At 39.6% G+C, this 27,828-nt stretch overlaps 1 protein-coding gene across 1 annotated transcript in view; it reads right to left on the bottom strand.

Moving 5' to 3' along the window:
* The window catches only part of LOC126416987 (protein bark beetle), a 355,587-nt gene that overhangs the window by 151,524 nt on the left and 176,235 nt on the right, over positions 1–27,828 (bottom strand). The window contains exons 8-13 of the mRNA XM_050084872.1: positions 26,410–26,662; positions 17,664–18,037; positions 14,277–14,452; positions 11,591–11,756; positions 10,925–11,232; positions 976–1,438 (exon numbers count right to left, since the gene is read on the bottom strand). Of these exons, the coding sequence (XP_049940829.1) occupies positions 976–1,438; positions 10,925–11,232; positions 11,591–11,756; positions 14,277–14,452; positions 17,664–18,037; positions 26,410–26,662 (1,740 nt within the window). The remainder of the gene's footprint in view (positions 1–975; positions 1,439–10,924; positions 11,233–11,590; positions 11,757–14,276; positions 14,453–17,663; positions 18,038–26,409; positions 26,663–27,828) is intronic.

Raw genomic sequence — 27,828 nt, 5'->3', positions numbered from 1 at the left:
TCTTTTTCTGAGAAAGGCTATGGCCAAAAGTTAATTTGTAAGTGTATTTTAATTGTACCTGTCTGAAAATTAGCATGTCATCTTCACAGTAAGTAGCAATCTATCTTTTCCTTACATTGTTGATATTCACCCTGGAGTTTCCATTGTTTCATATATTTCTTCAGTTTGCCAAAGATGTGAAAATCTGGGCTGTATGGAGGATGTTGCAGTGTGTGTGTGTGTGTGTGTGTGTGTGTGTGTGTGTGTGTGTATGTGTGTGTGTGTGTGTGTGTGCAGAGGGGGTATGGCTGTATCGTGCAACAGAATGATTCTGTCCGACAGCATTCTTGGATGTCAGTTTCAGTCAAACAAGGAAGTGCAAGTTTGGGAGTGGTTATGGATCCATCAGCAGCCAACGACATTCTATGAGAAAAGGCATTGACCATCTCGTCCCCCAATGGGGTAAGTGTCTTCAACGCATGTGGTGATTACTTCTCATCTTGTATCCACTCCAACTATTTGCTGAGTTTTGGCATTAACAACTGCAATTGTCACAGTATATGAAGGACAGCAATAAAATTTTAACTGTCACTATGAAAACAGAAGTTATGTCATTGTTTTTGCATGAACATGAATGCACTCCCAAAACACACTGAAATCACCTCACCACAGTACTACAGCATGGCGCTACAGAGTGAAAACAAAATGTCGCGACCCATCTCCACTTTATCAGTGGGCTGTAGGATTTCATTTTGCGGCATGCTACTGTACTTTGGTATGGGTATTTCATTGTGTTCTGGCACTGCAGACATGTATTTGCAAACAAACAAAAACTTGATTGCATAACTATTTTTTTAATGAGTACCCGTCATGTAGTTACTCTACCTAAGATGGTTACTTTTTACAGTTCCCAGTAAATTCCCTGATTATTTTTTAATAGTACCCACTTCCAAAGCTAGTATGTGAAGTAATCAAGAGCATTAAAGTTGAACTCACCTGAAGCCTCCCTTCTGTTTCAGTCGTACCACCGAGGAGTCGAACTGGACGTTCATCTACTTCAGCTGTGATGGTGCCAAGTGTGTTTCCTGAATCCGTGTCTGTCTCAGGTCCAGTTACAGGGTCTGCCACTTCCAGTAATCCTAGTCTGATATCACCTGGGCGTGTCCCACGAGCCTCCAGCTGTCCAGCAACCATCACACCCAGTGCTGGCGGGAATCGTAGGACGGCTCCACGTCGCAATTCTAAGAGCCCGCCCGGACGTACTGTGATATCAGCACGCACTTCATATTCCCCAGCTGCTAGGACCTCACGACCATCCACTTCTCCCCCAATAATGCCCGCTGAACGTATAAAAGGTGCAATGTACGTGTGATGCCTGACATACGCAGTTGCTGCAGGGTTGCTTGGATGCAAAAGATACGGGAGGTAGCGAAGCCGTGAGAGATTGTAGCGGTCCTTCCTGAAACAATTTGATATTAAATATAACTCAGTGGTATGTTTGCCACATAATGGCAACTACAATAAAATTAAATGCACATGCACATACATAGTAAAAAACTAAGTCATCTGAGGGCGAATGAGCCTTTCCATTGAGAAAATGGATATGTCTAGATGTGAGGCTTCACAGGCCTGTAGCAGTTGCTCTGATGCTTGCACTCCACATATAGTCATGGCAATCGGCAAAGTGAACTTGGAATTTGTATGTAGTAAACACAGTAATATCACACAATGGAGGTTTGAAAAAGCATACTGTAGGATGGTATTTAATCACTGAAAATGAGTCAGAAGATGATAGTTATTGCTACATTCCTGCAAATTACAGCAAGTATTTGATGTCAATGACAACAATAAAACAATTATAAATGGAATAGAAGTTTTGGACTAGTTATGTGCACAAATTTCTGGAAAAATCAATTTGGTGTGGTCATCAGAAAGTAAACGCATTTCTTTCTCATATCCATCACTGACCTGAGATTCATTGGAAGGATCCTAAGGAAATGCAATCTGAAAACAAAGGAAGTAGGTTACAGTACGCTTGTTCACCCACTGCTTGAATACTGCTCAGCAGTGTGGAATCTGTACCAGATAGGGTTGATAGAAGAGATAGAGAAGATCCAACGGAGAGCAGCGCGCTTCATTACAGGATCATTTAGTAATCGCGAAAGCATTACGGAGATGATAGAAAAACTCCAATGGAAGACTCTGCAGGAGAGCAGGAGAGATGCTCAGTAGCTCGGTATGGGCTTTTGTTAAAGTTTCGAGAACATACCTTCACTGAAGAGTCAAGCAGTATATTGCTACCTCCTACGTATATCTCGCGGAGAGACCATGAGGATAAAATCAGAGAGATTAGAGCCCACACAGAAGCATACCGACAATCCTTCTTTCCGCGAACAATACGAGACTGGAATAGAAGGGAGAACCGATAGAGGTACGCAAGGTACCCTCCGCCACACACCGTCAGTGGCTTGCAGAGTATGGATGTAGATGTAGATGTAGACCTAATATTGCATTGTCACCATTATGAATGTGAGATATTACATCAAAACAAACATAGTTAATGGAGGTACATGCATATGGAATAGGTTCACACATATGTGAGTGACTTGAAGGCTTTGTAAGTCATAGAACCCGGTATGCTGTCCTTAATAGCAAGTATTCATCAGAGACATGAGTGCCCCAGGGAAGTGTGATAGGACCAGTGTTGTTCTCTATATACATAAATGATTTGGCAGACAGGGTGAAAAGCAATCTGCTGTTGTTTGCTGATGATGCTATGGTGTACAGCAAGTTGGCGAAGTTGAGGGATTGCAGGAGAATACAAGATGACTTAGACAAAATTTCTAGTTGGTGTGATGAATGGTGGCTATCTCGTAATGTTGAAAAATGTAAGTTAATGTGGATGCTTAGGAAAAACAAACCAAAAATGTTTGAACACAGCATTAGTAGTGTCCTGCCTGACACACTCATTCATTTAAATATCTGCATGTAACATTGCAAAGCGATATGAAATGGAAATAGCTTGTGAGGACTGTGGTAGGGTAGGCAAATGGTCGACTTCAGTTTATTGGGAGAATTTTAAGAAAGTGTGGTTCATCTGTAAAGGAAACCACATATAGGATACTTGTGTGACCTATTCTTGAGTGCTGCTAGAGTGTTTTGTATCTGTACCATATCAGATTAAAGGAAGACATCGACACAGTTCAGTGACAGGCTTCTAGATTTGTTACCAGTAGGTTCACACAACACCCAAATGTTCAGGAGATGCTTCAGGAACTTAAATGGGGATCCCTGGAGGGAAAGAGACATTCTTTTTGAGGAACACTATTAAGAAAATTCAGAGAAACGGCATTTGAAGCTGACTGCACAATGATTCTACTGCCGCCAACATAAAATTGCACATATGGACCATGAAGATACGATAAGAAAAATTAGGGCACATATGGAGGCATACAGACAGTCATTTTCCCCATACAGACAGTTATTTTCCCCTCACTCTGTTTGCAAGTGGAACCGGAAAAGAAATTACTACTGTGTGCACGGCAAGAGAAGAGCCCTGACAGTTGGTGCGGCCTTGGCGCACGTGCTTGGCGCATCCACAACGGCCAGTCAGATTGTGAGCTTTTGTTTACATTACCGTGGCAACACCCCAGTTTTGCCATAGTACTGGGCAACCGCTGCTGGCCCACTGCCTGTCCGTGTCGAATACCGGCAACTGCGCTGCCAGCTGTCAGCACTCTTCTCTTGGCATATGGAGTATAGTACAGGGTATCCTTGGCCATGTATCCTATGGCGGTTTGCGGAGTATAAACTTTGATGCAGATGTAGACTGCATAATGCTCTGGTGTCCTCCCCTCCCTAAAGAGGAAGATAGGGTTGAGTGGTACTGGCATTTTATTTTAACTTCTAGAACTATATCTAGATCTACATTCATAATATGCAAACCACCAAGAAGTGGATGGCAGAGGGTGTGTCCCATTGTACCAGTCATTATGGTTTCATCCCATTCCATTCACGCATGGAGAGTGGGAAGAATGTTTAAATGCCACTGTGTGTGCAGTAGGTTGGGACTTAAATAGTGGCAACACTGCTGTGGAGACACTATGCAATGGAATCTACTATTGTCGCTGATAGCACACGTTGTTGACATACCCAACTTACCTCCGAGCAAATGGACTTGCCCGTCCCATGACACCGCCATGCGCACAATCGAGGGAAACACAGTCACTTGTGAGCAAGTGGTCTAACGTAATGGTGTCACTATGTTTTCGAAACAGGAACAATGGAGTTGGATCAAGATTGAATATGCCAGTATTACTGTTTGTTTTTGGAGCATCACCTGCGACCAGCTTTGCAAAAGAAGCGGCATTTTCTGCACAACCCATCCATCATTTTGCACGACAATGCGTGGAAGCATACAGCGCATGCTGTGGCTGCTGCTCGATGGGACTGGGAAGTACTGCACCATCCACCACACTCCCCAGACTTAGGTCTTGTGACTTTGATTTGATTCCAAAGGTGAAGGAACAACTCATGGCATTCGTTTCGGTACTGTTTCAGAGATTAGACAGGAAGTAGATTGCTCCATTCACACCATCAACAGAACAGGCTCTGCTAACGGTATAGTACGCTTTCCACATCGCTGGCAATGGGTTCTACACAATGTTGGTGACTACTTTGAAGAACAGTAACAGGTGCAAACATGTAACTCTTTTTTATCGGTTGTGAATAAATAGTTGCCACTATTTAAGTTCCAACCCTCATATATACTCTGAGGCATTATTTACAGCTGATTCTTGAAACTTTGCTAGTAGACTTTCTTGGGATAGTTATGTTTATCTTCAAGAGTCTGCCAGTTCAGTTTCTTCAGTGTCTCTGTGACTGTTTCTCATGGATCAGACAAACCTGTGACCATTCGCACTGCCCTTTTCTGTATATGTTCAGTATCCTCTGTTAGTCCTACTTCATACAGGTCCCACACACTTGAGCAACATTCTAGAACTGGTTGCAGGAGTGATTTTCAAGCAATCTCCTTTGTAGACTGATTGCACTTCCCCAATATTCTGGCAATAAACTGAAGTCTACCACATGATTTACCCACAACTGAGCCTATGTGATCATTCCATTTCATATCCCTACAAAGCGTTACAACCAGATATTTCTATCAGTTGGCCAATTGCAATAGTTAATTATAGTCAAAGGATACTATGTATTTTCATTTTGTGAAGTGCACAATTTTACATTTCTGAACATTTAAAGCAAGTTGCCAATCTTTGCCTCAATTTGAAACTATATCAAGTTCTGACTGAATATTTATGCAGCTGCTTTCAGGCAGTACTTTATTATATATAGTTGGATCATCTGCAAAAAGTATGAATTTATTATTAAAATTGTCTGCAAGAGTCCCAACTCACTTCTCTGAAGCATCTGAAATACTTCTACACCTGACGATAGCTCTCCAAGATACTGTGCTATGTCCTCTCTATCAAAAAGTCCTGATTCCAGTCACAAATTTCACTTGATACTTGATATGATCATACTTCTGATAATATGCATAGGTGTGGTACTGAGTCAAATGCTTTTTGAATATCAATAAATACAGCATCTACCTGACTACCTTGATTCAAATCTTTCAGAATGTTTTGTGAGAAAAGTGCAAGTTGGGTTTCACATGATCGACATTTTCGGAATCCATGCTGGCTGGTACTGAGGTCATTCTGCTCAAGATACCTCATTAAGTTTGAGCTCAGAATACATTCTAAGACTCTACAACAGATCAATGTTAAGGATATTGGACAGTAGTTGTGGATCATTTCTACTGCCCATCTTGTAGATGGGTGTGACCTGTGCTTTTTTTTTCAAAAACTTGCCACAGTTTTTTGTTCAAGGGATCTACAATAGGTTACTGTTCGAAGAGGGGTAACTCAGCTGCAAATTCAGTACAGAATGTGACAGCGATTCCATCAGGCCCTGGAGCTCTGTTCACTTTAATGACTACACTATTTCTGAATGCCACTGGCAACCATTTCATTCATCTTTTCTGGGATATGAGGATTAAATTGGGACACGTCTCCCAGATTTTCCTTTAAAGGAACATTTGAAAATGGAGTTAAGCATTTCAGCTTTTCCTTCGCTAACCTCAATTTCAGCTCCTGTCTCATTTGTTTGGGACTGGACACTAACTTTGGTGTCACTAACAGCCTTTCATATGACCAGGATTTCTTCACGTTTTGTGAAATATCATTTGACAATACTCTGCTATGGTAATCATTGAAGGCATCACACTTTGCTCTCTTGACAGCCAGACGTATTTCAGTCAGCATCTTTCTATCTATAGTTCTATGCTTTGTTTTAAGCCTATTATGCAGCAATCTCTGTTTCTTTACAGTGAGTATATGCTGCGGAGGTTCCCTCCCATTATGAACTGTTCTACTAGGTACATATCTTTCCAGTGCATGCTCAAGTATTTTTTTAAACTTGAGCCATAGTTCCTCTATAAGCTCCTGGACTGTGCTAAAAGATTCAAGTTCCTCAGTGAGATATGATAATACTTATATTTTTGTCTAGTTTACTGAACATATGTGGTTCATGGTGTGGGTTCCTGTAGTCATGTCCTAGTTCATGAACCACGGGCAACGTATGAGTGGCCAAGTAAGTGGTCCCGACAGTCGGGATACCAGTTACTTTGGAATAAGGATGGGCATCTCAGACATATTCTGAGTCGTGGTCACCTTTGTGCTCATACGGCAAAGACTACCAAATCCACCGGTTAGTCCCTCAACCGTTAGGGCTAAAACTCAATGGGACTCGGGGCAAGTAAGGCCAGCAATCAGAGCAAAATGCCTCAGACCTTTGGAGGTGACGGAGTCCCACCTCTAACTGACAAACCAGGGACTCCTAAGATACGACGTGGCAAACAAATGGTAATGAGATGGGGAGCTATTAATATCAATGGGGGCTACTCTGGGAAGAAGGTAGAGCTGGCAGAGGCTGCAAGTAAGATGGGGCTGGACATTTTAGCTGTTAGTGACATTCGGGTAAGGGGTGAGAAAGAAGAGGAAGTGGGAGAATACAAGGTCTACCTGTCAGGAGTCAAAGCAGGAATAGCACAATGGGCTTTACATCAGGAAATAAATGGAACCCAGCGTATTTGCAATAAGGTATGTAAACGAACGATTGATGTGGACAGATTTGACAGTGTCTAGCAAGAAAATTAGGATTGTGTCAGTATATTCGCACTGTGAAGGGGCAGATCAAGATAAGATGGATAGTTTTTATGAGGCACTCAGTGATGTAGTTGTTAGAGTAAAGGAAAAGGACAGTGTTCTGCTCATGGATGATTTTAATGCCAGGATTGGAAATCGAACAGAAGGGTATGAAAAGGTTATGGGTAAATTTGGAGAGGATATGGAGGCCAACAGGAACAGGAAACAACTCTTGGATTTCATGCCAGTATGGGCTTAATAATCACAAAATCCTTTTTTAAACATAAGAACATTCACCGGTATACTTGGGAAGGCAGGGGAACCAGATCTGTCATTGACTATATAATAACAGATCAGGAATTCAGGAAGGCTGTGAGGGACACACGTGTATTCAGGGGATTCTTTGATGACACTGATCATTATTTAATCTGCAGTGAAATTGGGATTGTAAGGCCGAAAGTGCAGGAGGTCAGGTCCATATGTAGGAGGATAAGAGTGGAGAAACTTCAGGATAAGGAAATCAGGCACAAGTACATAACAATGATCTCAGAAAGGTACCAGTTAGTTGAATGTAGTCAATTACAGTCATTGGAAAAGGAATGGACAAGGTACAGGGACACAGTACTAGAAGTAGCTAAAGAATGTCTTGGAACAGTAGTGTGTAAAGGTAGGATGAAGCAAACAGCTTGGTGATATGACACAGTCAATGCAGCCTGTAAAAGGAAAAGGAAGGCGTATCAAAAATGGCTACATACTAGAACTCAGGTAGACAGAGAAAGTTATGTTGAAGAAAGAAACAAAGCCAAACAGATAATTGCAGCATCCAAGAACAAATCTTGGGAAGACTTTGGAAACAGGTTGGAGACTTTGGGTCAAGCTGCTGGAAAACAATTCTGGAGTGTAATTAGCAGTCTTCGAAAGGGAGGTAAGAAGGAAATGACAAGTATTTTGGACAGGTCAGGAAAACTGCTGGTGAATCCTGTGGATTCCTTGGGCAGATGGAGGGAATATTTCGAAGAGTTGCTCAATGTAGGTGAAAATACGATCAGTAATGTTTCATATTTCGAGGTACAGTGGGATAGGAATGATGATGGAAATAGGATCACACTTGAGGAAATGGAGAAAATGGTCAATAGATTGCAGTGCAATAAAGAGCTGGGGTGGATGAAATCAAGTCAGAACTCATCAAATACAGTGGAATGTCAGGTCTTAAATGGCTACACAGGATAATTGAAATGGCCTGGGAGTCGGGACAGGTTCCATCAGACTGGACAAAAGCAGTAATCACACCTATCTTTAAACATGGAAACAGAAAAGATTGTAACAACTACAGAGGTATCTCTTTAATCAGCGTTGTGGGTAAAATCTTCTCAGGTATTGTTGAAAGGAAAGTGCGAGTATTAGTTGAGGACCAATTGGATGAAAATCAGTGTGGGTTTAGGCCTCTTAGAGGTTGTCAGGACCAGATCTTTAGCTTACGGCAAATAATGGAGAAGTGTTATGAGTGGAACAGGGAATTGTATCTATGCTTTATAGATCTAGAAAAGGCATATGACCGGGTTCCTAGGAGGAAGTTATTCTCTGCTCTACGAGATTATGGAATAGGAGGCAAACTTTTGCAAGCAATTAAAGATCTTTACATGGATAGTCAGGCAGCAGTTAAGAGTTGATGGTAAATTGAGTTCATGGTTCAGAGTAGTTTCAGGGGTAAGACAAGGCTGCAACCTGTCTTCACTGTTGTTCATATTATTTATGGATCATATGTTGAAAACAATAGACTGGCTGGGTGAGATTAAGATAAGTGAACACAAAATAAGCAGTCTTGCATATGCGGATGACTTAGTTGTGATGGCAGATTCAATTGAAAGTTTGCAAAGTAATATTTCAGAGCTAGATCAGAAATGTAAGGACTATGATATGGTATGAAGATTAGCATCTCCAAAACGAAAGTAATGTCAGTGGGAAAGAGATATAAACAGATTGAGTGCCAAATAGGAGGAACAAAGTTAGAACAGGTGGACGGTTACAAGTACTTAGGATGCATATTCTCACAGGATGGCAACATAGTGAAAGGACTGGAAGCGAGGCTTAGCAAAGCTAATGCAGTGAGCGTTCAGCTACGATCTACTCTCTTCTGCAAGAAGGAAGTCAGTACCAACACAAAAGTTATCTGTGTACCGTTCAATCTTTCGACCAACTTTGTTGTATGGGAGCGAAAGCTGGGTGGATTCAGGTTACCTTATCAACAAGGTTGAGGTTACGGATATGAAAGTAGCTAGGATGATTGCAGGTACTAGTAGATGGGAACAATGGCAGGAGGGTGTCCACAATGAGGAAATCAAAGAAAAACTGGGAATGAACTCTATAGATGTAGCAGTCAGGGCGAACAGGCTTAGATGGTGGGGTCATGTTACACGCATGGGAGAAGCAAGGTTACCCAAGAGACTCATGGGTTCAGCAGTAGAGGGCAGGAGGAGCTGGGGTAGACCAAGGAGAAGGTACCTGGATTCGGTTAAGAATGATTTTGAAGTAATAGGCTTAACATCAGAAGAGGCACCAATGTTAGCACTGAATAGGGGATCATGGAGGAATTTTATAAGGGGGACTATGCTCCGGACTGAACGCTGAAAGGCATAATCAGTCTTAAATGATGATGATGATGATACTGAACATATATAACTTTCTGCTGGGTTTAGGTGTTCTTTGTACTTTAATCATTGTTGCCACAACCAGATCGTGCACCTTATACTAGTTTCGATGTGGACATCTTCAAAGAGGTCTGGTCTATTTGTTGCCATTAGATCCAATATATTTCCATCAAGAGAGGTGTTCCTAACTATCTGTTCTAAGTAGTTTTTCAGCCATTTAGTAATGTTTCACAGGATGTAGTATCACACTCACCACTTCCAGGTTCTCTCTTTGCCAATCAAATGTACAGCTGCAAATCACTGTTCTAGAACTGTAGATATACTTCCATTAAGAGTGGTGTTCGTCACTATCTGTTCTAGGTAGTTTTCAGACAGGGCATTTAGTAATGTTTCACAGGAAGTTGTAACGCCCTCACCATTTCCAGGTTCTCTCTTTGCCAATCAAATGTACAGCTGCAAATCACACAGTGTGTGTGTGTATTTTATATTCTCATGCCCCCTGCATATGTGTTTATTTATTTACACAAATATTCCGTAGATCCATTCATGCACTTGTGAGGTATTAGAATGTGGAACAAGTAAAACAAAATATAAACGTAAATTACACTGAACATGTAACAAAGCGAATATTATCCTTAAGATGCATGTGGCTGTCACATTTCTTACTGCTTGGAGCATTAGTGTCACTCCAGCTGTCAAACAGTAACAACTTCTGGAGCACAGAGCTGTCAGGACTGCATGTATTAGACAGTGATTATACATCACAACAGCCAACACAAAGCCTTGGAGAGTACTACAAATATTAAACTTTACTGTCTCTTCTGATTTGATGAAGTAATCATCGGTCCTGCAGCCTTGAACGTGTTAAAATGCTTTTACCTTTCTTTGTACTGAGAATAATTTCTGCACTGATTGGATTCAATATGTGGGCAAACATTTAATACTACAAAGCCAGATGGAGCAGGATATATGGTTGTCCTCAACCATGAACAACTATGAACAGACTGTTACAGAGCAGACAGCAATGCAAGAAAATGTGAAATAGAAACATGATAATGTTACAAGACATAACAGACAGAAAGCACCTCATACCTGTGAAAGAGACGGTAGAATATAACATCTTCACTAGCATTTCCAAGCCAATTATATGTGCAGTTTATAGACCGACTTTGATCAGATAAGTGACTAGCAATCTCAAAAGCTGATTCAGGATTCTGGAAGATGTTGCGGAATATGTCAATGTTATCAGATGCAACAGTGAGAGCTGCAGCTGCAGATCCACGAGGTGGTTGATCTAGCCCCCATGGCTCCGTGATGTGGTTGTTCCGTAAGAAATTCCATGTGAACAGAAGATGCTGGTTGATGCTGTCCTGGCAGAGCCCCAAATTTGCAACATACATCTACAAACATAACAGAAAATTCATATTATCAACTATTATTTTGGGCATCAGCATTTAGCTTCATATGTCTACTTTACTGATGATAAATTAGTGCATCAAACAAGCAATGCATTTAACAATGAAATCTACTAATGATGGATACCAACAAGCAATCAAACTGCTTAAAAAATTATAAAAATGAAAGAAACAAGTTTTGGAGGCAGAATGCACAGTTAATCAGTGAGCTTACCATCTTCCTGTGTGTTAGCAAAGAAAGCAGTGGCTACCATTTTGTGTAGTTACGACCTTGCCTTTACATTCTTACACAAAGATCTTATGTACAAATTACATTCTATGTGATACAAAATAACATACGTACTCCCCTGTTTTCTTCAAAGTAATTATTTGCCACAAGAAGACGGACTGGCAGAGCGGCAAGACGCTCTTGCACAGCAGTTGACATCCTCAGTGACATTGCACCAAACTCATGCTGCCGGAAGTTGTTGTATTCTATACGACCATCAATATTGGCTGGTGGATTTATTCTGTTGGAGGAAAAAGGGCAATGAGTTATAAAATATATAAATGCACCTTTGCTATGATGAACCCATTCAAAAGATGATGTTTGATGTGAAAACTTTAATTTTCAAAATTATGAAATGTTTAAATGGTCTCGTGCCCACAAGATGTTATACCAGCTAAGTTTATTCCCATTATTATTAATACTAACAGCACATGTCCAGCAAGCTTATCATGTATAAGGGTCCCCTCCCACGGACACACAAAAAAAAAACCAGGACAGCATTACCACGGCCGGAGCTTGTGTTGCATTTCTACCACTAGGCATCTGTAGCACAACTCACTGCCAGTTCAGTGCTGCCTGTATTGTTAACCTGGCTTGTTCTATTCATCTGCAGTGATTGTTTTCGCTAGTGCTGTTTTGTTCTTGTTTCGTTCTTTATGATGGCAAGTTTAAGTGAACATAGTGCAGCTGTGAAATTTTGTTTTCTACCTGGTAAAAATGCTGATTAAACTGTTTCAGTGTTGAAAAAAGCTTACCAAGATGATGCTATGGGAAAAACCCAAGTGTATGAGGGTTTGCTCCTTTTAAAAATGGCAACATTGTGACTGATGACAAACCTCATTCTGGATGTCCATCAAGTCCCCAAATCATTCATAGTTTGTTCCCTCAGGGCAGACCATCAATCAAACCTTTTATTTGGAAGTTTTAAGAAGATTGCACAACAATGTTCATCAAAAAAGACTCGATTTGTGGCAAACAGGAGATTGGTTCTTCCACCACGATAACACATCTGCACACACAGCCATCTCTGTTACACAGTTTTTGGGTAAAAATGGCATGATTCCACTGACCCATGCACCTTACTCACCCGACCTGGCTCCATGCAACTTCTTATTTCTACGCATGAAAAGAGTCTTGAAAGGACTCCAATTTGACAACATTAAAGAAGTCAAGAAAAAAATGAGGGAGGAGCTGTCAGCCAATTTTAAAGATGACTACAAAAAATGTTTCTGACAGTGGAAGCACTGGTAGGATTAATGTAATAGTTGTAATGGAGAGTGTTTTGATGGGGATAAGGTTGTTTTGTAAACAATTTGAAAATATTTAGCTTTTAAAAAGTAATTCCAGTACCCCTCATAATGTTCTGTAAACATAGAGATCACTGGAGATGGAGTACTAAGGCCATGTTCTATGTGAGCGACAGAAGCAACCGATAGTGAGCGACTTCTGGATATGCGACACTCCAGCGACATGCAGCAACATCGGGTGAGAAGCTCGGGTGTCATGCGTGCGAGTGACCATGTTGCGCTACAAGCTGGCTGCTTAGATCCAACCAGCTGTTTCTATAAAACGGCGCCCCTAAACTGTAGAATATTGTAGCTGGAGAGTAAGGCTACAAAATTAGGTGTCATGCATGCGAGTCACCATGTCGCGCTACAAGATGGCTGCTTAGAGCAAACCAGATGTTTCTATAAAATGGCGCCCCTAAACTGTAGAATATTGTAGCTGGAGAGTAAGGCTACAAAATTAGGTTTACTTAAGAAAATAAAGCGAAAAGGAATGTTGTGCATGAAATTTACAAAGGGAGGAATCTCCATGGAGAATTTCATAAATATCATCAACTACAAAGATCACCAGACAAATTCTTCAAATACACAGGAATGAGCAGAGAAGCATTCGACTATCTCATCAATAAATTAAATACGAATGGTTTTTATATGATCAAGAACCTTTAACAGCCAATAAATGTGGAAGAATGACTTACTACCTGACTAACCACCCTAAATGCATACAAAAATACACAGACTGATAACTGGAAATAATAGCTAGCTGTGGTGTAGCGGTAGCGTTACACTTCATGATTACTTGCTTCTTATATTTTAACTGACTCAGTTACGGTTCTGTATACTAAGTTTTATGTATACGGTTTACACTGTATCGCTAAGTATATTTTTAAGGTCTTGCCAAAGAACTTGATCTTTAAGTGTGTACACACCTATCCCAGTATATCACACACATTAAATTCCTAATAAATTACAACGAACCATGAACCCCCCCCCCCATTACCCTAAAGTCACAAGTGACTGCCAATATGAAACCTGGCAAGGTGGAATAGTATGTGAGGTGAATAAGTTTCAAATACCCCCCCCCCCCCCCCTCATCCTAACATACTTTTTCGATGGTTTCCCTACACTTATTTTGGTCAATCTGAAGATTGTTCCTTTAATAGGATATTACTAATTCCTACATTCATACTTCTGCATCCAAGTTAGCTCTCCATCTTTATAACGCTGACAGAATGGGCACTGATATATCCTTCTTCCAATCCTGCCATATAAAATTCACAGAAAATTTTTATGACATAAGGTTTTATAGGAATTTCTACAATGGAGTTTTCTATTTGTTATACAATATTAAATAGTAGTTCTGACTTAGTTCTGATAAAATTCTATAAATAATATTCATTTATTTTCAGTGCATCTGAAATGTTAGAAAGTCAAAAAGACACTTGCAGTAGTCAAAAAGAGACTTGCAGTATTACCTGAAACCAAGACGATTATGAGTAAATGTGTTGTGCCCGACCTGCAGCCAAAGCATACCGTTGGTTTGTTGCCAACATGAAAGAATTTCCAATGCAACAGTATTACTTTCATTAAACCAGTTGCCTGTTATGTTTACAAACGACTCTCTGCAGAAGTTTCCAATGAGAGCACCAACCTGTGAAAAACAAAAGAAAAGACAAATGACTCCAAGCATAAACTTTTTCACATTTGCGAAGTTTACAGAAAGCAAGAGCAGTTAATACTCCCAAGTTGTATACATGGTGGTTGCCTTACAGGCTAAACAACTCATCCCTTTAATTAACCATGGTTTATAAAAACAATCATATTAAATTTAGATCACATCCATCATTCATGGCATGTGGAAGGCTACAGATAATTGTATATGGCAGGTTGGAGAAAGGGTTTGGGGGATATCCTTTCTATTCCTTTTTGATTTTAAGAATTATCTGACTTGAATTTTCCTTTTTACGGCTTTTAATGGCAGTACAGCACACAAAAGTGGCTCTAATGTTTCATTACTACAGCTTTTACCACAATTCAGGGGTATCGTTCAATAAATAGGATTTCATTCCTGTGGAATTCTTACACATACATTATAATATCAAATGTTTTTTCATTTATTTTTGTTTCTGAGGGCAGATTAATTATCAAATATGAATGTAAAATCTGACATTTTACAGAACCACAACTCTTCAGAAGTTTTCTACACATACAAATGATGTCTTCAGTTATGAAGGGGTTATGCACCAGAACCATTTTTATCAAATTCAAAAGACTTCCACAAAATTTGAGTGTTTGGTGCAGCTATCAGTAAACACAAAATATGCACAGCTAATTAAAATTTTAGAACATTATTACAGAAAATGCACTGGAGTTAGCAACACTGACTGATCTTTAATGGAAAAGGGGCAGATGGATTGCCATGAGAGAAATCTGAGGAGATATAACTTTTCTATTGGAGAAATAGCTTATAAGGCATTTACAAAATGCTTCTCACAGAAATTTTCACACATTTTTCTGGAACTTTCACAATGAATAAAAAACTGATATCTTCAGAGAAAGGGCACAGTCTGCCAATTTGTAAAAGGTTTCTTTGGTTGGTATGAAACTGGTACTGAGATAATGTATCAACCAAGGAGAGAATATATATCATGGGTAAAATACATCACACTGTGAACTACCTTGTAATTCTCCAGGCACTAATTACAGAGGATTGTAATAATATACTTCCAAAGGACTCTTTACAAACATGTCACACAAGGATCACAGAGGCATAAAATGCTCAATAATAGTTTTGGACCACCCTCATAATTCACACAGTTTGTACACTTCTAGCTGAAAACCTATTTCTCGATACTCTTTTGACCACAGGAAACTGTGTATTGGTGTTAAAAATAAACTTGCATTCTCACTGCAGTTCACGTTAGCATCCTATGTCTCCAATAGTGTACAGCACAATGAGGGTGTACACTATTTAGTCTTGCGACATGTGTCAGAGAGTCATTTCAAGTTTACATTAATGCACACATTGTCACTTTATAGCAGAAAGGAGAGTATGATGCCTACCGAGAATGTATACCGCATAGTGATGTATCTGAACATTCAGCTGCTAGTATGTGACACAAAACATTAAAGACCAGCTTCGTAGTGGTCACCAGTGGCCAACAATCCAAGCTGATCACTGTGCCTACAAATTATAGCTCCTATATGTCCTGGTGATACTGCAAAACAGCTGTGTTCTGCCTTTTTGGAGGCAACTAGGAGGACTGTGATGAGCCAGACGATATGCTACAATTTTCACATAATCAATTTGGCCTCTAAGTGTTCTTTATTCTCCCAGCACTGTCAAGCACAAAAAAAACTGAGCAAGGAAGCATTTGGAATATAGCCTGTATCAATGACATTAAGTTCCATTCATTGTGGGGTACAGGATTTTTCTGATGCCTGATGATGTCATAGAAGAGTGTGGAAACAGCTAGGTACCAATGCTCCTCTCATGTAGACAGTCCCTTGAGTTCAGCAGGGAAGTGGATCAGTCATGTTTTGGGCCAATATCGTGTACAGTTGTCCAACACCTCTAACTACTATTTTGGGTAATTTGAGGGCTGTGTAGTATCTAAACAAGATCCTTCTATCTCCCATCCAACCATATAGTCAATATTTCAGCAATCGGTTGTCTTTCAAGATGATAATACATGAGCAAAAAATCCCCACCCTGTAAACACATCTACCAAATGCAGGAATTAAGCAAATGGAATGGCCTGTGGTATCTGCTGACATGAACTTGACTGAGAGTGCTCAGGATCAGTTGAAACATAAGTGCATTGTTACACAAACCTTCTCACACACTTGACCTTACCGATGAATGGTTTTGAACAGACTGCCTTGAGTTTGGTTATCATTTTGTTTTTATTTCACAGTGCAATTTTTTTCCCTCTAAGGCTTATTCTTTCATTATTTGGTCCCCTGGAATTCAACCCTTTAAGTGACGAAATGTTTTTTTTTCCTTAACTATTAAATAAATGACAGCATGTACTCTGCAAATAGTAACAAATAAAATTGGTCAATTTATTATTTATTTCTATGTCCAGCATGAAGTATGGGGTGGTAAATATTCACACCAATTAATCAGGAGAAGAAAAGTTATACATCGTAGTTACGGTGATAGATATATTTACCACTGTCACTTGGAGGAGTTGAGCCCACACACTTTTGCAAGTACGCATGTGTCAGAAAACTTTTTTCAGCAGTTTTGAAACACAGACATATAAAAAAATGAAATACTCAGAATTAATGTTGCATAACAAAATTTATTTTGTATTTTACCGTGAACAGGTTTTTGGCTTTTCAGGCAATCATTAAACCCTTATAGAAGTAAATAACAATGGTACAAACTTAATTTCAGCAAATGATGGTTCACGGAATATAACTGTGCATATAGGGCTTTCCAACTGTAAATACTCAATTGTCTCAAACTCAGGCCCATGCTTCTACATATAATGAAACGGTTAGTAATATCTTTAGTGGGCAGTCTTTATGCTATAACAACAATAAAGTATGACACTGACATTTTTAATCTGATGTTGCTGGTTCCCCGGCACGGGAGTGTGGGGTGCAGAGACCACCACAGATTTACTAACATCCATTAGTTTGTTGAAAACTCATTCAAAAATTGTATTATCTGCTTGTAAAATTATTTACACTGTGTGATATAAATGAAAAATACCTACAAAAATTTGACACACTATGCATTTTATAATGCTTCATATATTTATATTATTCTGACTGATGTTGATTAGCAAGCTACACAAAATGATCTCTCTTGTATAACCTACTTGATAAATGTAATATTCAAAGCTACTTACCTCTTGGTTCCTGAAGATTTCTGAATATTCAAGGATGACAGTACGTTGCAGTCCAGTATAGCTCAAGGCTGGATCCATTTCATTCCACACAGAAAGACCAGTACGACTGTTAGAGGATATGGATGAACGCGAAATGTTTACAATGCCTCCACAGTGTGACACATTCACGCCATCACCACGATTGAAGGCAATACGGCTGTTTGAGACATTAACAGCAGCTGCACCCCCAACGATGCGTAGGCCTGCTGTGCCACTATTACCAGACACTGAGGTACTTCCCAGTATGACTGCAGAGCGTGCTTCATCTACTGCAATGCCACTTCCTCCATTGTCAGCAACAGTGCTGCTTGTAATGAGAAGATCAGCTCGACGTTCTGCAACAGAAGTGTTCATCTTTGTAAGAAGACCTGGAGTTCTTACAGGAGTTGGGCAAAAGATACAAATTCCCACCTTACATGGTGCAGAGCCACCTTTGACAATCAGAACTATATGAATCCTGTTTGTGCTCAGATAAATAAATTCTAGACAATGGTGAATGGAATGTTACACCATTCCAGAGGCATTGTAACAGTTCCTTGAGAGACACTAGGAGAAGTTAATGGACTTCAATGACTCGATAAAATTAAAATCTTGTAATTGCGAATACCAAGAAAGACTAGTCCAGTCATCACCATGTGCATTAAATAAATCTTGAACATTTATATTCATAATAAACAGTGCATCATCGTCTTGGAATGACAAAATTCCTTGCCGGACACAGTTTACTTACAGCACTGAATGAACAAGATCACCTTAAATGGTTTCATAAACCTTACCAGTTGCATAGGACCCATTTAAAACCAACAGTCATTATCGAACCATGTGTCACAGGTATTGTGAAACAACCTGGATTGTGCAGTTCCTCTGGAGTTCTCCATATATTAACACATCCTTAGTGAGCAATAGTCTAAAAATATACTGACACTTCATCACATGTTTCCAATGATCAGTAGTCCATGTTTCTTGTACCCTACACCTCATCTTCTAATCTTAAGGTTTACAATACGTCTGCCAGTAAAAGCATGCCATGAATGTTTTCTTCCTGCAGTCCTTGTCAGAATGATTCTGCTGACACTGCATTCTTTAGATGCATAGTAAGTAGTCATTGTCCTGGAGGGGCTCTTCTTATTAGAAGTGACAATTGCATTTCATGTGTTCCTGTCTCTAGGTTTAGCTTTTCCTCCAGTATTGTATTAGCAGGTGATGAACTTGGTATGATTAAATTCAATTCAATTTATTGCTCATAACATGTAATTTTACATGCATGTGCATTTTCAGTTAAGTATAAAGTCTTTGATGAATACACTAAGCAGATTCAGAAGGATGTAGGTTGCAGTAAGTACTGGGAGATGAAGAAGCTTGCACAGGATAGGGTAGCATGGAGAGCTGCATCAAACCAGTCTCTGGACTGAAGATTACAACAACAACAGCATAAAGTTTTTAGAATTAAATTTTTCTTTTAGTTTACATTTTTCTTATTACATTATAATTCAAGATAAAGTTAAGTTATAAGGACATTTTCAGATAAGCCACTGCTTGACTTGCTTTTTAAAAGTATCCCCTGTCAATGTCTTAACTTCATTTTGCAACAAGTTATTAAAAACAGCTCCTTTGATATAGGCCTGGGAGCTTTTCACTGTTAAGTTAATCTTCAGTTAACCATATGGCCTTGTCTCATGATTGTGACTATCCATGTTTATTTTTGTGATCTTAATGTCTTTTTTCACTAGCTTTATAGTTTCTATTATACACATGGCATAAACTGTGAGAATATTGAGTCTAATAAATAGGGGTTTGCAAGAAGTTCTTGGTTTTACTTTTGCTATGATCCTCAAGGCTCACTTCTGCAGTATGAAAACCCTTTTCATATTAGTTTGGCATGTCCCACCCCACAGTATCATTCCGTAAGTCAATAAAGGATACACTAATCCATACTATACAGTCCTCAGGGTTTCAGAATTAAGATATAGTGATAATCTTCTTAATACACAGAGGCTGGGTATTTTTTTTTTATAGACATAATCAGCTTGCTGCTTCCATGAAAGTTGATCTTCTATGCATAAACCCAAGAATTTAGACTCTATACAGATTTTTGGTAGAATTTCATCAGTCACAATATTTTGTCTGTTTGGACCACTTGGTTTAAAATGAATAATATTAGTTTTTTTATGTTTACTTTTAGGTTTTCTCAAAGTGAGCTCTTGCTTTTTCAATAAAGCTATGTATCTCTTCAACTAGGCTGGGCTCACTGTCTGCATAGCAGACACCAAATGTATCATCTGCATACATAGTGATCAATTGCTTATTGTCAAGAGAACTTGGGAAATCATTTACATAGCACATGAATAGGACTGGGGCCAAAATGGAGCCCTGAGGAACACCAAAATGTGTATTTCTTATACTTGAACTTCTTCTCTCCAGAATTCCTCCATTACAGTACATAATCTCTGTGGATTGTTGTCTACCTTTTAAATGTGTTTCTAGCAATTGCATGAGTTTTCTAGTGACATCACTCTTCATAATTTTTGTTAAGAGCACATCATGATGTACTCTGCCAAAAGCCCTTGAGAAGTTCAGGAATGATCTTGCTGCTTGGGATTTTTCATTCATTTTTTCAAGTACATGATGGACAACTTCTACTGCTGCTGACGTGGTACTTCGTCCTCTTCTGCAACCATGCTTGATATCACTTAATATGTCAGCACTGTTGCAATGTTCCAGGATTTTTTTAAATATTATTTTCTCTATTAAGTTTGTTGAAAGTTGAGATTAGGGCAATGGGTCTGTAGTTCTGTACATACTTTGTTTCCTCCTTTTTTGTGTATTGGTTTAACTACAGTCAGTTTCCACTTGTCAGGGAACACACCATCTTTGAGAACACAGTTTATTAGATGAACTAGTTGATGTGTTGGCAAATGTGCCAACACCTTGTAGATAGAGGAGGCCGAAATGCACGCTATCTAACGCAGACGGGCGTGAATTCTGGAACAGGAATAGTAGTGAATGCTAATAAGAAAAGTATGCAGCTCCTCGAATACTTATCTTTTATATAGTCCTTTGTTGGTTTACAACGTTCTTGATGAGACATTTCATACGATGACTATCAAACTATGTAAGGCTAATGGCACCTTGCTAGGTCGTAGCCATGGACTTAGCTGAAGGCTATTCTAACTGTCTCTCGGCAAATGAGAGAAAGGCTTCGTCAGTATAGCCGCTAGCAATGTCGTCGTACAACTGGGCGAGTGCTATTCCGTATCTCGCGACCTGCCTTGTGGTGGCGCTCGGTCTGCGATCACACAGTGGCGACACGCGGGTCCGACATGTACTAAATGGACCGCGGCCGATTTAAGCTACCACCTAGCAAGTGTGGTGTCTGGCGGTGACACCACACTAGTGATTTCATTAGTTCATGTTTGCATGTCTTCAATAGATAGGCAGTAATTTTTTTTTTATGCTATCAATAAGCTGCCGAATGTCACATGTGCTTACTGCAGGTAGTGTACTGCAGTTCTGTTTGTTACTGCACTCAAATGTGTGCTGCATATCCTGTTTCATAGAGACATCATTTTCGACGGCATCTATGAACTATTTATTAACAATATTGCTGACTAGAAGGGGATCAGAGATATCTCCATTATTTGCAGTTAATTGTACATTATTACTTTTGTTTCTGTTTTTATTTACAATTGACCAGCAAGTCTTTGAAACATTATTGGAACCTCATATCTGTTGGCTGATTCTTTCTGATTTTAATCTCCTGACTTATTTGACAACAAAAGTATGGAAACACCAAAAACAAATCACATTATCATGCCTAATGTGGTGTAGGAAACTTGCTGGCATTCGAAACAGCTTCCAGTCTTCTCTGAATGGATAAATACAGGTCCTGTGTGGTTTCCAGGGAGTCTTATACCATTTTTCCTGGAAAACAGTGACTAGTTTAGGTAACAACAGTGGAGGTGTATAGCGATCACACAGCTTTTTCTCCAAAGTAGATCACGAAGACTCAATAATATTGTGATCTGGTGACTAGTGGAAAGGGGAGATATGACAATTCATCATCGTGCTCATAAAACCAGTTCTGGACAATGGGAGCTGTGTGAACATGGGGCCCATCATCTTGGGATAGAGCATTACCACTGGGAAATGAATATTGTACCACAGGATGGACATGATCAACCAAAATGGTCATGTAATCATTGGCAATAATGTGACTTTGCATAGTAATCATGGGGCCCATGGAATACCACAATTTGACTGCCCAAATTAACACTGAACCCCCGACAAGTTTCACTCTTATCATGTAAATTTGGCCGTAAGTTGAAAACAGTATGAAATAAGCCTCATCTGACCAAATGAGTTTCTTCCACTGCTTCATAGTCCAGATATTATGGCTTTGGTACCACAATTTCCTGTTAGAGATATTTGCATCACTGATGAGTGGTTTTGGAATTCCAGCTCTGAACACTGCTTCATGTTGTTTTGGTGCCAAGAGGGTTTGCAAGTGTGACACCTAGGTCTGCAGTGAGTTCTGCAGCTGTTGTCCTCCTATTTTTTGTCACAATCCTCTTGAACGGCTACCTGTTACTAATGCTCAACATGCACTTTCATCCACATTGTGATTTAGTGGATGATGTTTTTTCCATAAATGTTCAATATGGTGCCTCTTGAAACACCAAACACTTTGGTTACCTAAGTTACATAAGCATCTACCATATGAGCATCAACAAATTGACCATGTTTAAATTCACTTGACTCCAACGGAATGCACTCACAATTACACAAAACAATGTTCTGGCCATGACTGACACTTGCAACATACAGAGGACATTGCACAGATTCCATTTGTGGTCACATACTACAGCACAATCTACAGGATTGGCTAGCATCTCCATTTCTTGCAGTGTTTCCATATTTTTCTCCAACCCCTATGTGTGTATTCTGTTAGCTCTGGGGAAGGATTAGTCCCAAAGCTCAGTAATGCTCTCAGTCTTCTTTATGTGTTTCTCAATGCCTCAACTACACAGGTGGATATTAAAAGCACTCATCTGATACTTTTTAATATGAATGTGAATTTTTAACGCCTTTGGTTGCCTCATACAGAATCTACAAGTAAATATAAAAACTCCTGAATGAGTGTTTGTTCAAAAACAGAGACCAGCAAAAGACCAGGCAGATAGCGGTGTGAAGAATTCCAAATTTTTTGTGTAAATCTGACATACAATTTAAGATGAAGGTAAACTATACTACATCATGTGAACAAATAATTGTTTTTTGAAGAATTCTAACCAGCCATGATCTTATGGGAAATATTTTTTCCCTATGCAGAAACAATGAGTTTTCAAAGAGCCACCAGTCTGCATATAATTACTACAATGAATACAGTAAAAAATTAATGCAGTGATATGAAATTTAATGCCCACTATACTTATGTCAATATGCAATTTTTGTTTAAGTCCTTTATATATGAAGAGGCAAGGAATAAAAAAGGTGTAAGACATGTAAAACAGTGGTGACAGTTATCATCATAAGAAGACATATCTTTATACTGATACAATAAAATTTCTCACACAAATGCAAATATGGTGAAGTCAGCTATTCAGCGAACAAACCAAGTGAAGATTACCACACAAAATAAAAGAACCAACTGGAATTTTCAAGACATTTGATGACATCATGTGATGAATTACAACAATAACTGCTGCTTATTCCAGCCTAGTTACATAACACAGCCCAACTGAGTTTTAAGTAGTTGTAAAAGTATTAACTGTCAGAAGAATTTTAGAAGTATTTGCTCTTTTAGTGACAAAAATACATTTGTCAGAGTACGCTGATGGAAAAAAATCACAACACCAAACAATAATTAATCTACAGTAACGAAATTTTGAGAATGCATTTGTCTAGGTGACATATTTAAGCGATTAACACTGCAGGATCACAGATAAGCCACAGAAAATGTGAAATGCTGGTACATTAATAACCGGTGTACCTGCCAAAATGTTTAATGCAAGCATGTAAAAATACAGGCCTTGTGTTGTACAGGTGCCAGACAAGAGTTTGCACGATGGAGTTCCATGCCTGTTGGACTCGGTCAGTCAATACAGGGACTGTTAATGCTGGCTGTGGATGACGTCGGAATTGTCATCTGATGACATCTCATATGTGGTCAATTGGAGACATATCTGGTGATTGAGCAGGCCAAGGCAACATGCCAATACTCTGTAGAACATGTTGGCCTACAACAGCGGTATGTGGGTTGACAGTTATCCTCTTGGAAAAGTTCCCCATGGAATGCTATTCATGAATGGCAGCCCATCAGGCCGAATCCCCAGACTGATGTACAATTTGCAGTCAGGGTGCATGGGATAACCACGAGAATGTTCCACCTACCATACATAATCGCATCCCAGACAATAAGTCCAGGTGCAGGTCCAGTGTGTCTAGCACACAGACATGTTGGTTGCAGGCCCTCAACTGGCCTCCTACTAACCAGCACAGGGCCACCACTGGCACTGAGGCAGAATCAGCTTTCATCAGAAAACACAATAGGCCTCCACCTTGCCCTCCAATGAGCTCTTGTTTGACAGCATTGAAGTCACAAACTGCAGTAGTTTTGGGTAAGTGAAATGCACGCTACTGGGTGTCTGGCTTGGAGCTGTCCTTGAAGTAACCGACTTGTAGCAGTTCGCTGTGTCACTGTGGTGCCAAATGCTCCTCAAATTGCTACTGCAGATACAGTATGATCTGAAACACCATGGGCTTCCCCGTCAGCAGTGCCACATGACCGTCTGGAGCCCAGTCTTCTTGTGACCACAGATTCCCTTGACCACTGCTGCCAGCAATCATGTAGAGTGACTACATTCCTGCCAAGTCTTTCCGCAATATCACATAAGGAACATCCACCTTCTCAGAGCTCTCTTACACAACCTCATTCAAACTCAGTGAATTGCTGATAATGGAATCTTTGTTGCCTTAAAGGTATTCTTGACCAACATCAACTCACCACATTCAGTCTCAAAAGTAGCTAACACTCACGACCATTACAGCATGTATTTAAAGCAAACCTGATTTGCATCCTCATAGAGGCACTACTAGTGCCACTCTTATGCGACTGGCATGAAATCTGAATAGACATCACCTTCCAGATGTAGAAACACCCCTACCACTACCAACTTTAGTTTATCTCACACAACTACTTTTTGGTGCTGCAGTTCGTTTTTTCCGTCAGTGTATTAGCAACACAACATATGAATTCTATGCTGAAGTGTACTACTGATCTGTACCAAATAAAGTAGCCGATAAAGCTCAAAAACTTGTACAAAACATACATGACACATAGCCTTTAGCTGCATTTTATGAGGTGCGATAATCTTTGCAAGATGTGGCAACCCTGCAGACTTGCGTAGACACATCTTTGACCTTGGTCTATAAGTTGCTTCTAGTTCAAGCGGCACATCAATGCAACTGCTCAGTTGTGAGTTGTGCTGTAATAAGTTAACACGTGTTAGTGCCTCGCGTCACAGAAATGGAACTGCATACTATTGCGCATCGGCATGCCATTTCTTTTTGCGTTAAATTGGGTGAAAACGTGACGACAACTTACAGTAAGTTTCAGAAGGCTTTTGGAGAGGAGGTTATGTAAAGAGCTCAAGTTTTTCCTTGGCATAAAATGTTTAGTGACGGCAGAACGAATGTTGAAGATGAAGACCGCAGTGGACGACAATCAACCTCACGGACGGATGTCAACTCGGCCAGGGTGCATGAACTCGTACGATCTGATTGAAGATTATCCATGAAAACGATTGCCGAAGAACTGAACATCAATCAAGAAACGGTTCGTCTAATAATAACTGAATATCTTGGTATGAGAAAGATTTGTGCAAAAATGGTCCCCAAAAGTCTCACACCACAACAGCAAGAAACACGGATAAATGTGGCAGCCGATCTGTTAAAGCAAACGGAAATCAATCCAGAATTGCTGAGCCATGTTATCACTGGTGATGAAAGTTGGTTTTTTCAGTACGATCCAGAGACAAAACGCCAAAGTTCGCAATGGTGCTCAAAGGGATCACCCAGACCAAAAGAAGCTCACATGTCAAAGTCAAAAGGGAAATGCATGCTTGTGTGCTTCTTTGATTCCAAGGGAATTGTTCATAAAGAGTGGGTGCCTCCTGGACAAACAGTTAACCAATATCACTACAAATAAATTTTAGAAAGACTTCGTAAAAGAGTTCTTTGTCTCTGTGCCAACATTGCTGATAATTGGATTCTGCATCACAATAATGTGCCATCCCATACTGCTCTGTCAGTACAGCAATTTTTAATCCCAAAACAAATTTCAGTACTACCACAGCCACCTTTTTCACCAGATATCACTCTGCGCGACTTTTTTCTATTTCCAAGAGCTGAAACGGCGGTCAAGGGACACCATTTTCAAACAACACAAGATATCCAAAAAACTGTGATGAGGGTCTTGGAGGATATTACAGAAGATGAGTTCTAGAAATGTTACCATCTATGGCAGAAGTGTTGGAAAAAGTTGTGCAATCAGAAGGGAACTACTTTGAAGGAGACAACGGTAAACATGACTAAAACAGTAAGCAACATTTTTTTTCACATAAGTCTCATTACTTTATTGTCGTACCTCGTATATGTAAATCTCCAAGTGCTAGCAAATTGTAAATACCATAATTTAACAATGTCATACCTCGCCCAGCAGTGACTCTCAGAAAGGCAACAGTAGGTACTGGATCACGTGTTGGAGCCCGAAATTGGACATACAAGCGATTACCAGTAGTGACTGTGCTCTGAGGTAGTGATCCTTGATACAACAAAGTATCAGCTAGCAGGTTGTCTCCCGAGCCAGATCCATCTCGAAGGAAAATATGTGCTGCCCCACTCCCAGATGACACAGCAACCACTTCAGCAGTCAGCACATATCCCATCTTTGTGTAGAATGCCTGTTGGGCAGAGCAGTTTGTACAATAAATAAAGTTCAAAATAAACATAGAGTACAAAAGTAGAAGTACAAGAAAACAGCTACGAAATCTTTATTCATAACATAAATCCCATAAGTCATTACACACTGATCATCAACAGAATTTATCATTTGTCATAAAAACATAAAAATTACTGTAACTCATTTTCAGTTCTCTGTTTAGTATTTCAAGTTGCACATTCACAATAAGCAAACAGATACGTAACAAACATGCACTAGCTTCAAATTGCTGCCTAGCCGTCCTGATTTATGCTTTTTGAAGCTAAACTAAATCTCTGTAGAAAAATGTTTTCCACCATGGTTTCCATAAGAAGACACACATTCCTTGCTAGCTCTTTTAAAAGTTAACTAATCAATTACCAAACAGTCTCTGACAGTGAGACTGAGTGACAAATTAACTTGCAATATTATCAGTATTGCTGCAGCAGGTCTGACAAGACACACACTGAAAGAAAGAGATAGACAGAGAAGATGAAAATAATATACAAGAAAACTGGAAGCAAGGAAACATCAAAGCAAGTTTTATTAAAAAAAAAAAAAAAAGTCAAAGCCTAGCTGGTAAAGCATACAAGGCCTAGCAGTTACCAGGCAATAAATCAGGTGCTTCTGCTTTTTTGGAATTGGAAATGATATTTATTGATCGTTGACAGAAGAAGACTACCTGATATATTTGTTTGTGGACAAGATTTATGGGATAGTTGTGGGAGATGAAGAGGTTGTTGCTATAGGTGTTGTTTGTTGCTATAGGTGTTGAGAGATTAGGATTGGAGCAGGTATGGAAAGCTAGTTGAAACCTGAATTTGATAGCTTTGAGACTTTTAGGGAAAATTTAATGTATATCGAAAGAATAGACAAATGGTAAATGGAGGTAGTGTATTTTTTGCAGTAGACAAGAAATCAAATCCACCAAGATAGAAATTGAAGGTGCATGTGAGATTGTTTGAGCAAGACTCAGTATCAGGGGTGAGCATAAAATGACAACTGGATCCTTCTATCACCCAACAGACTCATCTCCTGATGTAACTGAAAACTTTAGAGAAACCTCAGTTCACTAGTACATAAGTTTCTCAATCACACTGTAATCATCAGTGTAGATTTAAATCATCCAGCAATCAATTGGGAAAATTA

The sequence above is a fragment of the Schistocerca serialis genome, chromosome 8, assembly GCF_023864345.2.
Source record: "Schistocerca serialis cubense isolate TAMUIC-IGC-003099 chromosome 8, iqSchSeri2.2, whole genome shotgun sequence".
Lineage (NCBI taxonomy): Eukaryota > Metazoa > Arthropoda > Insecta > Orthoptera > Acrididae > Schistocerca > Schistocerca serialis.
This window is presented reverse-complemented; position numbering and strand designations above follow the sequence as displayed.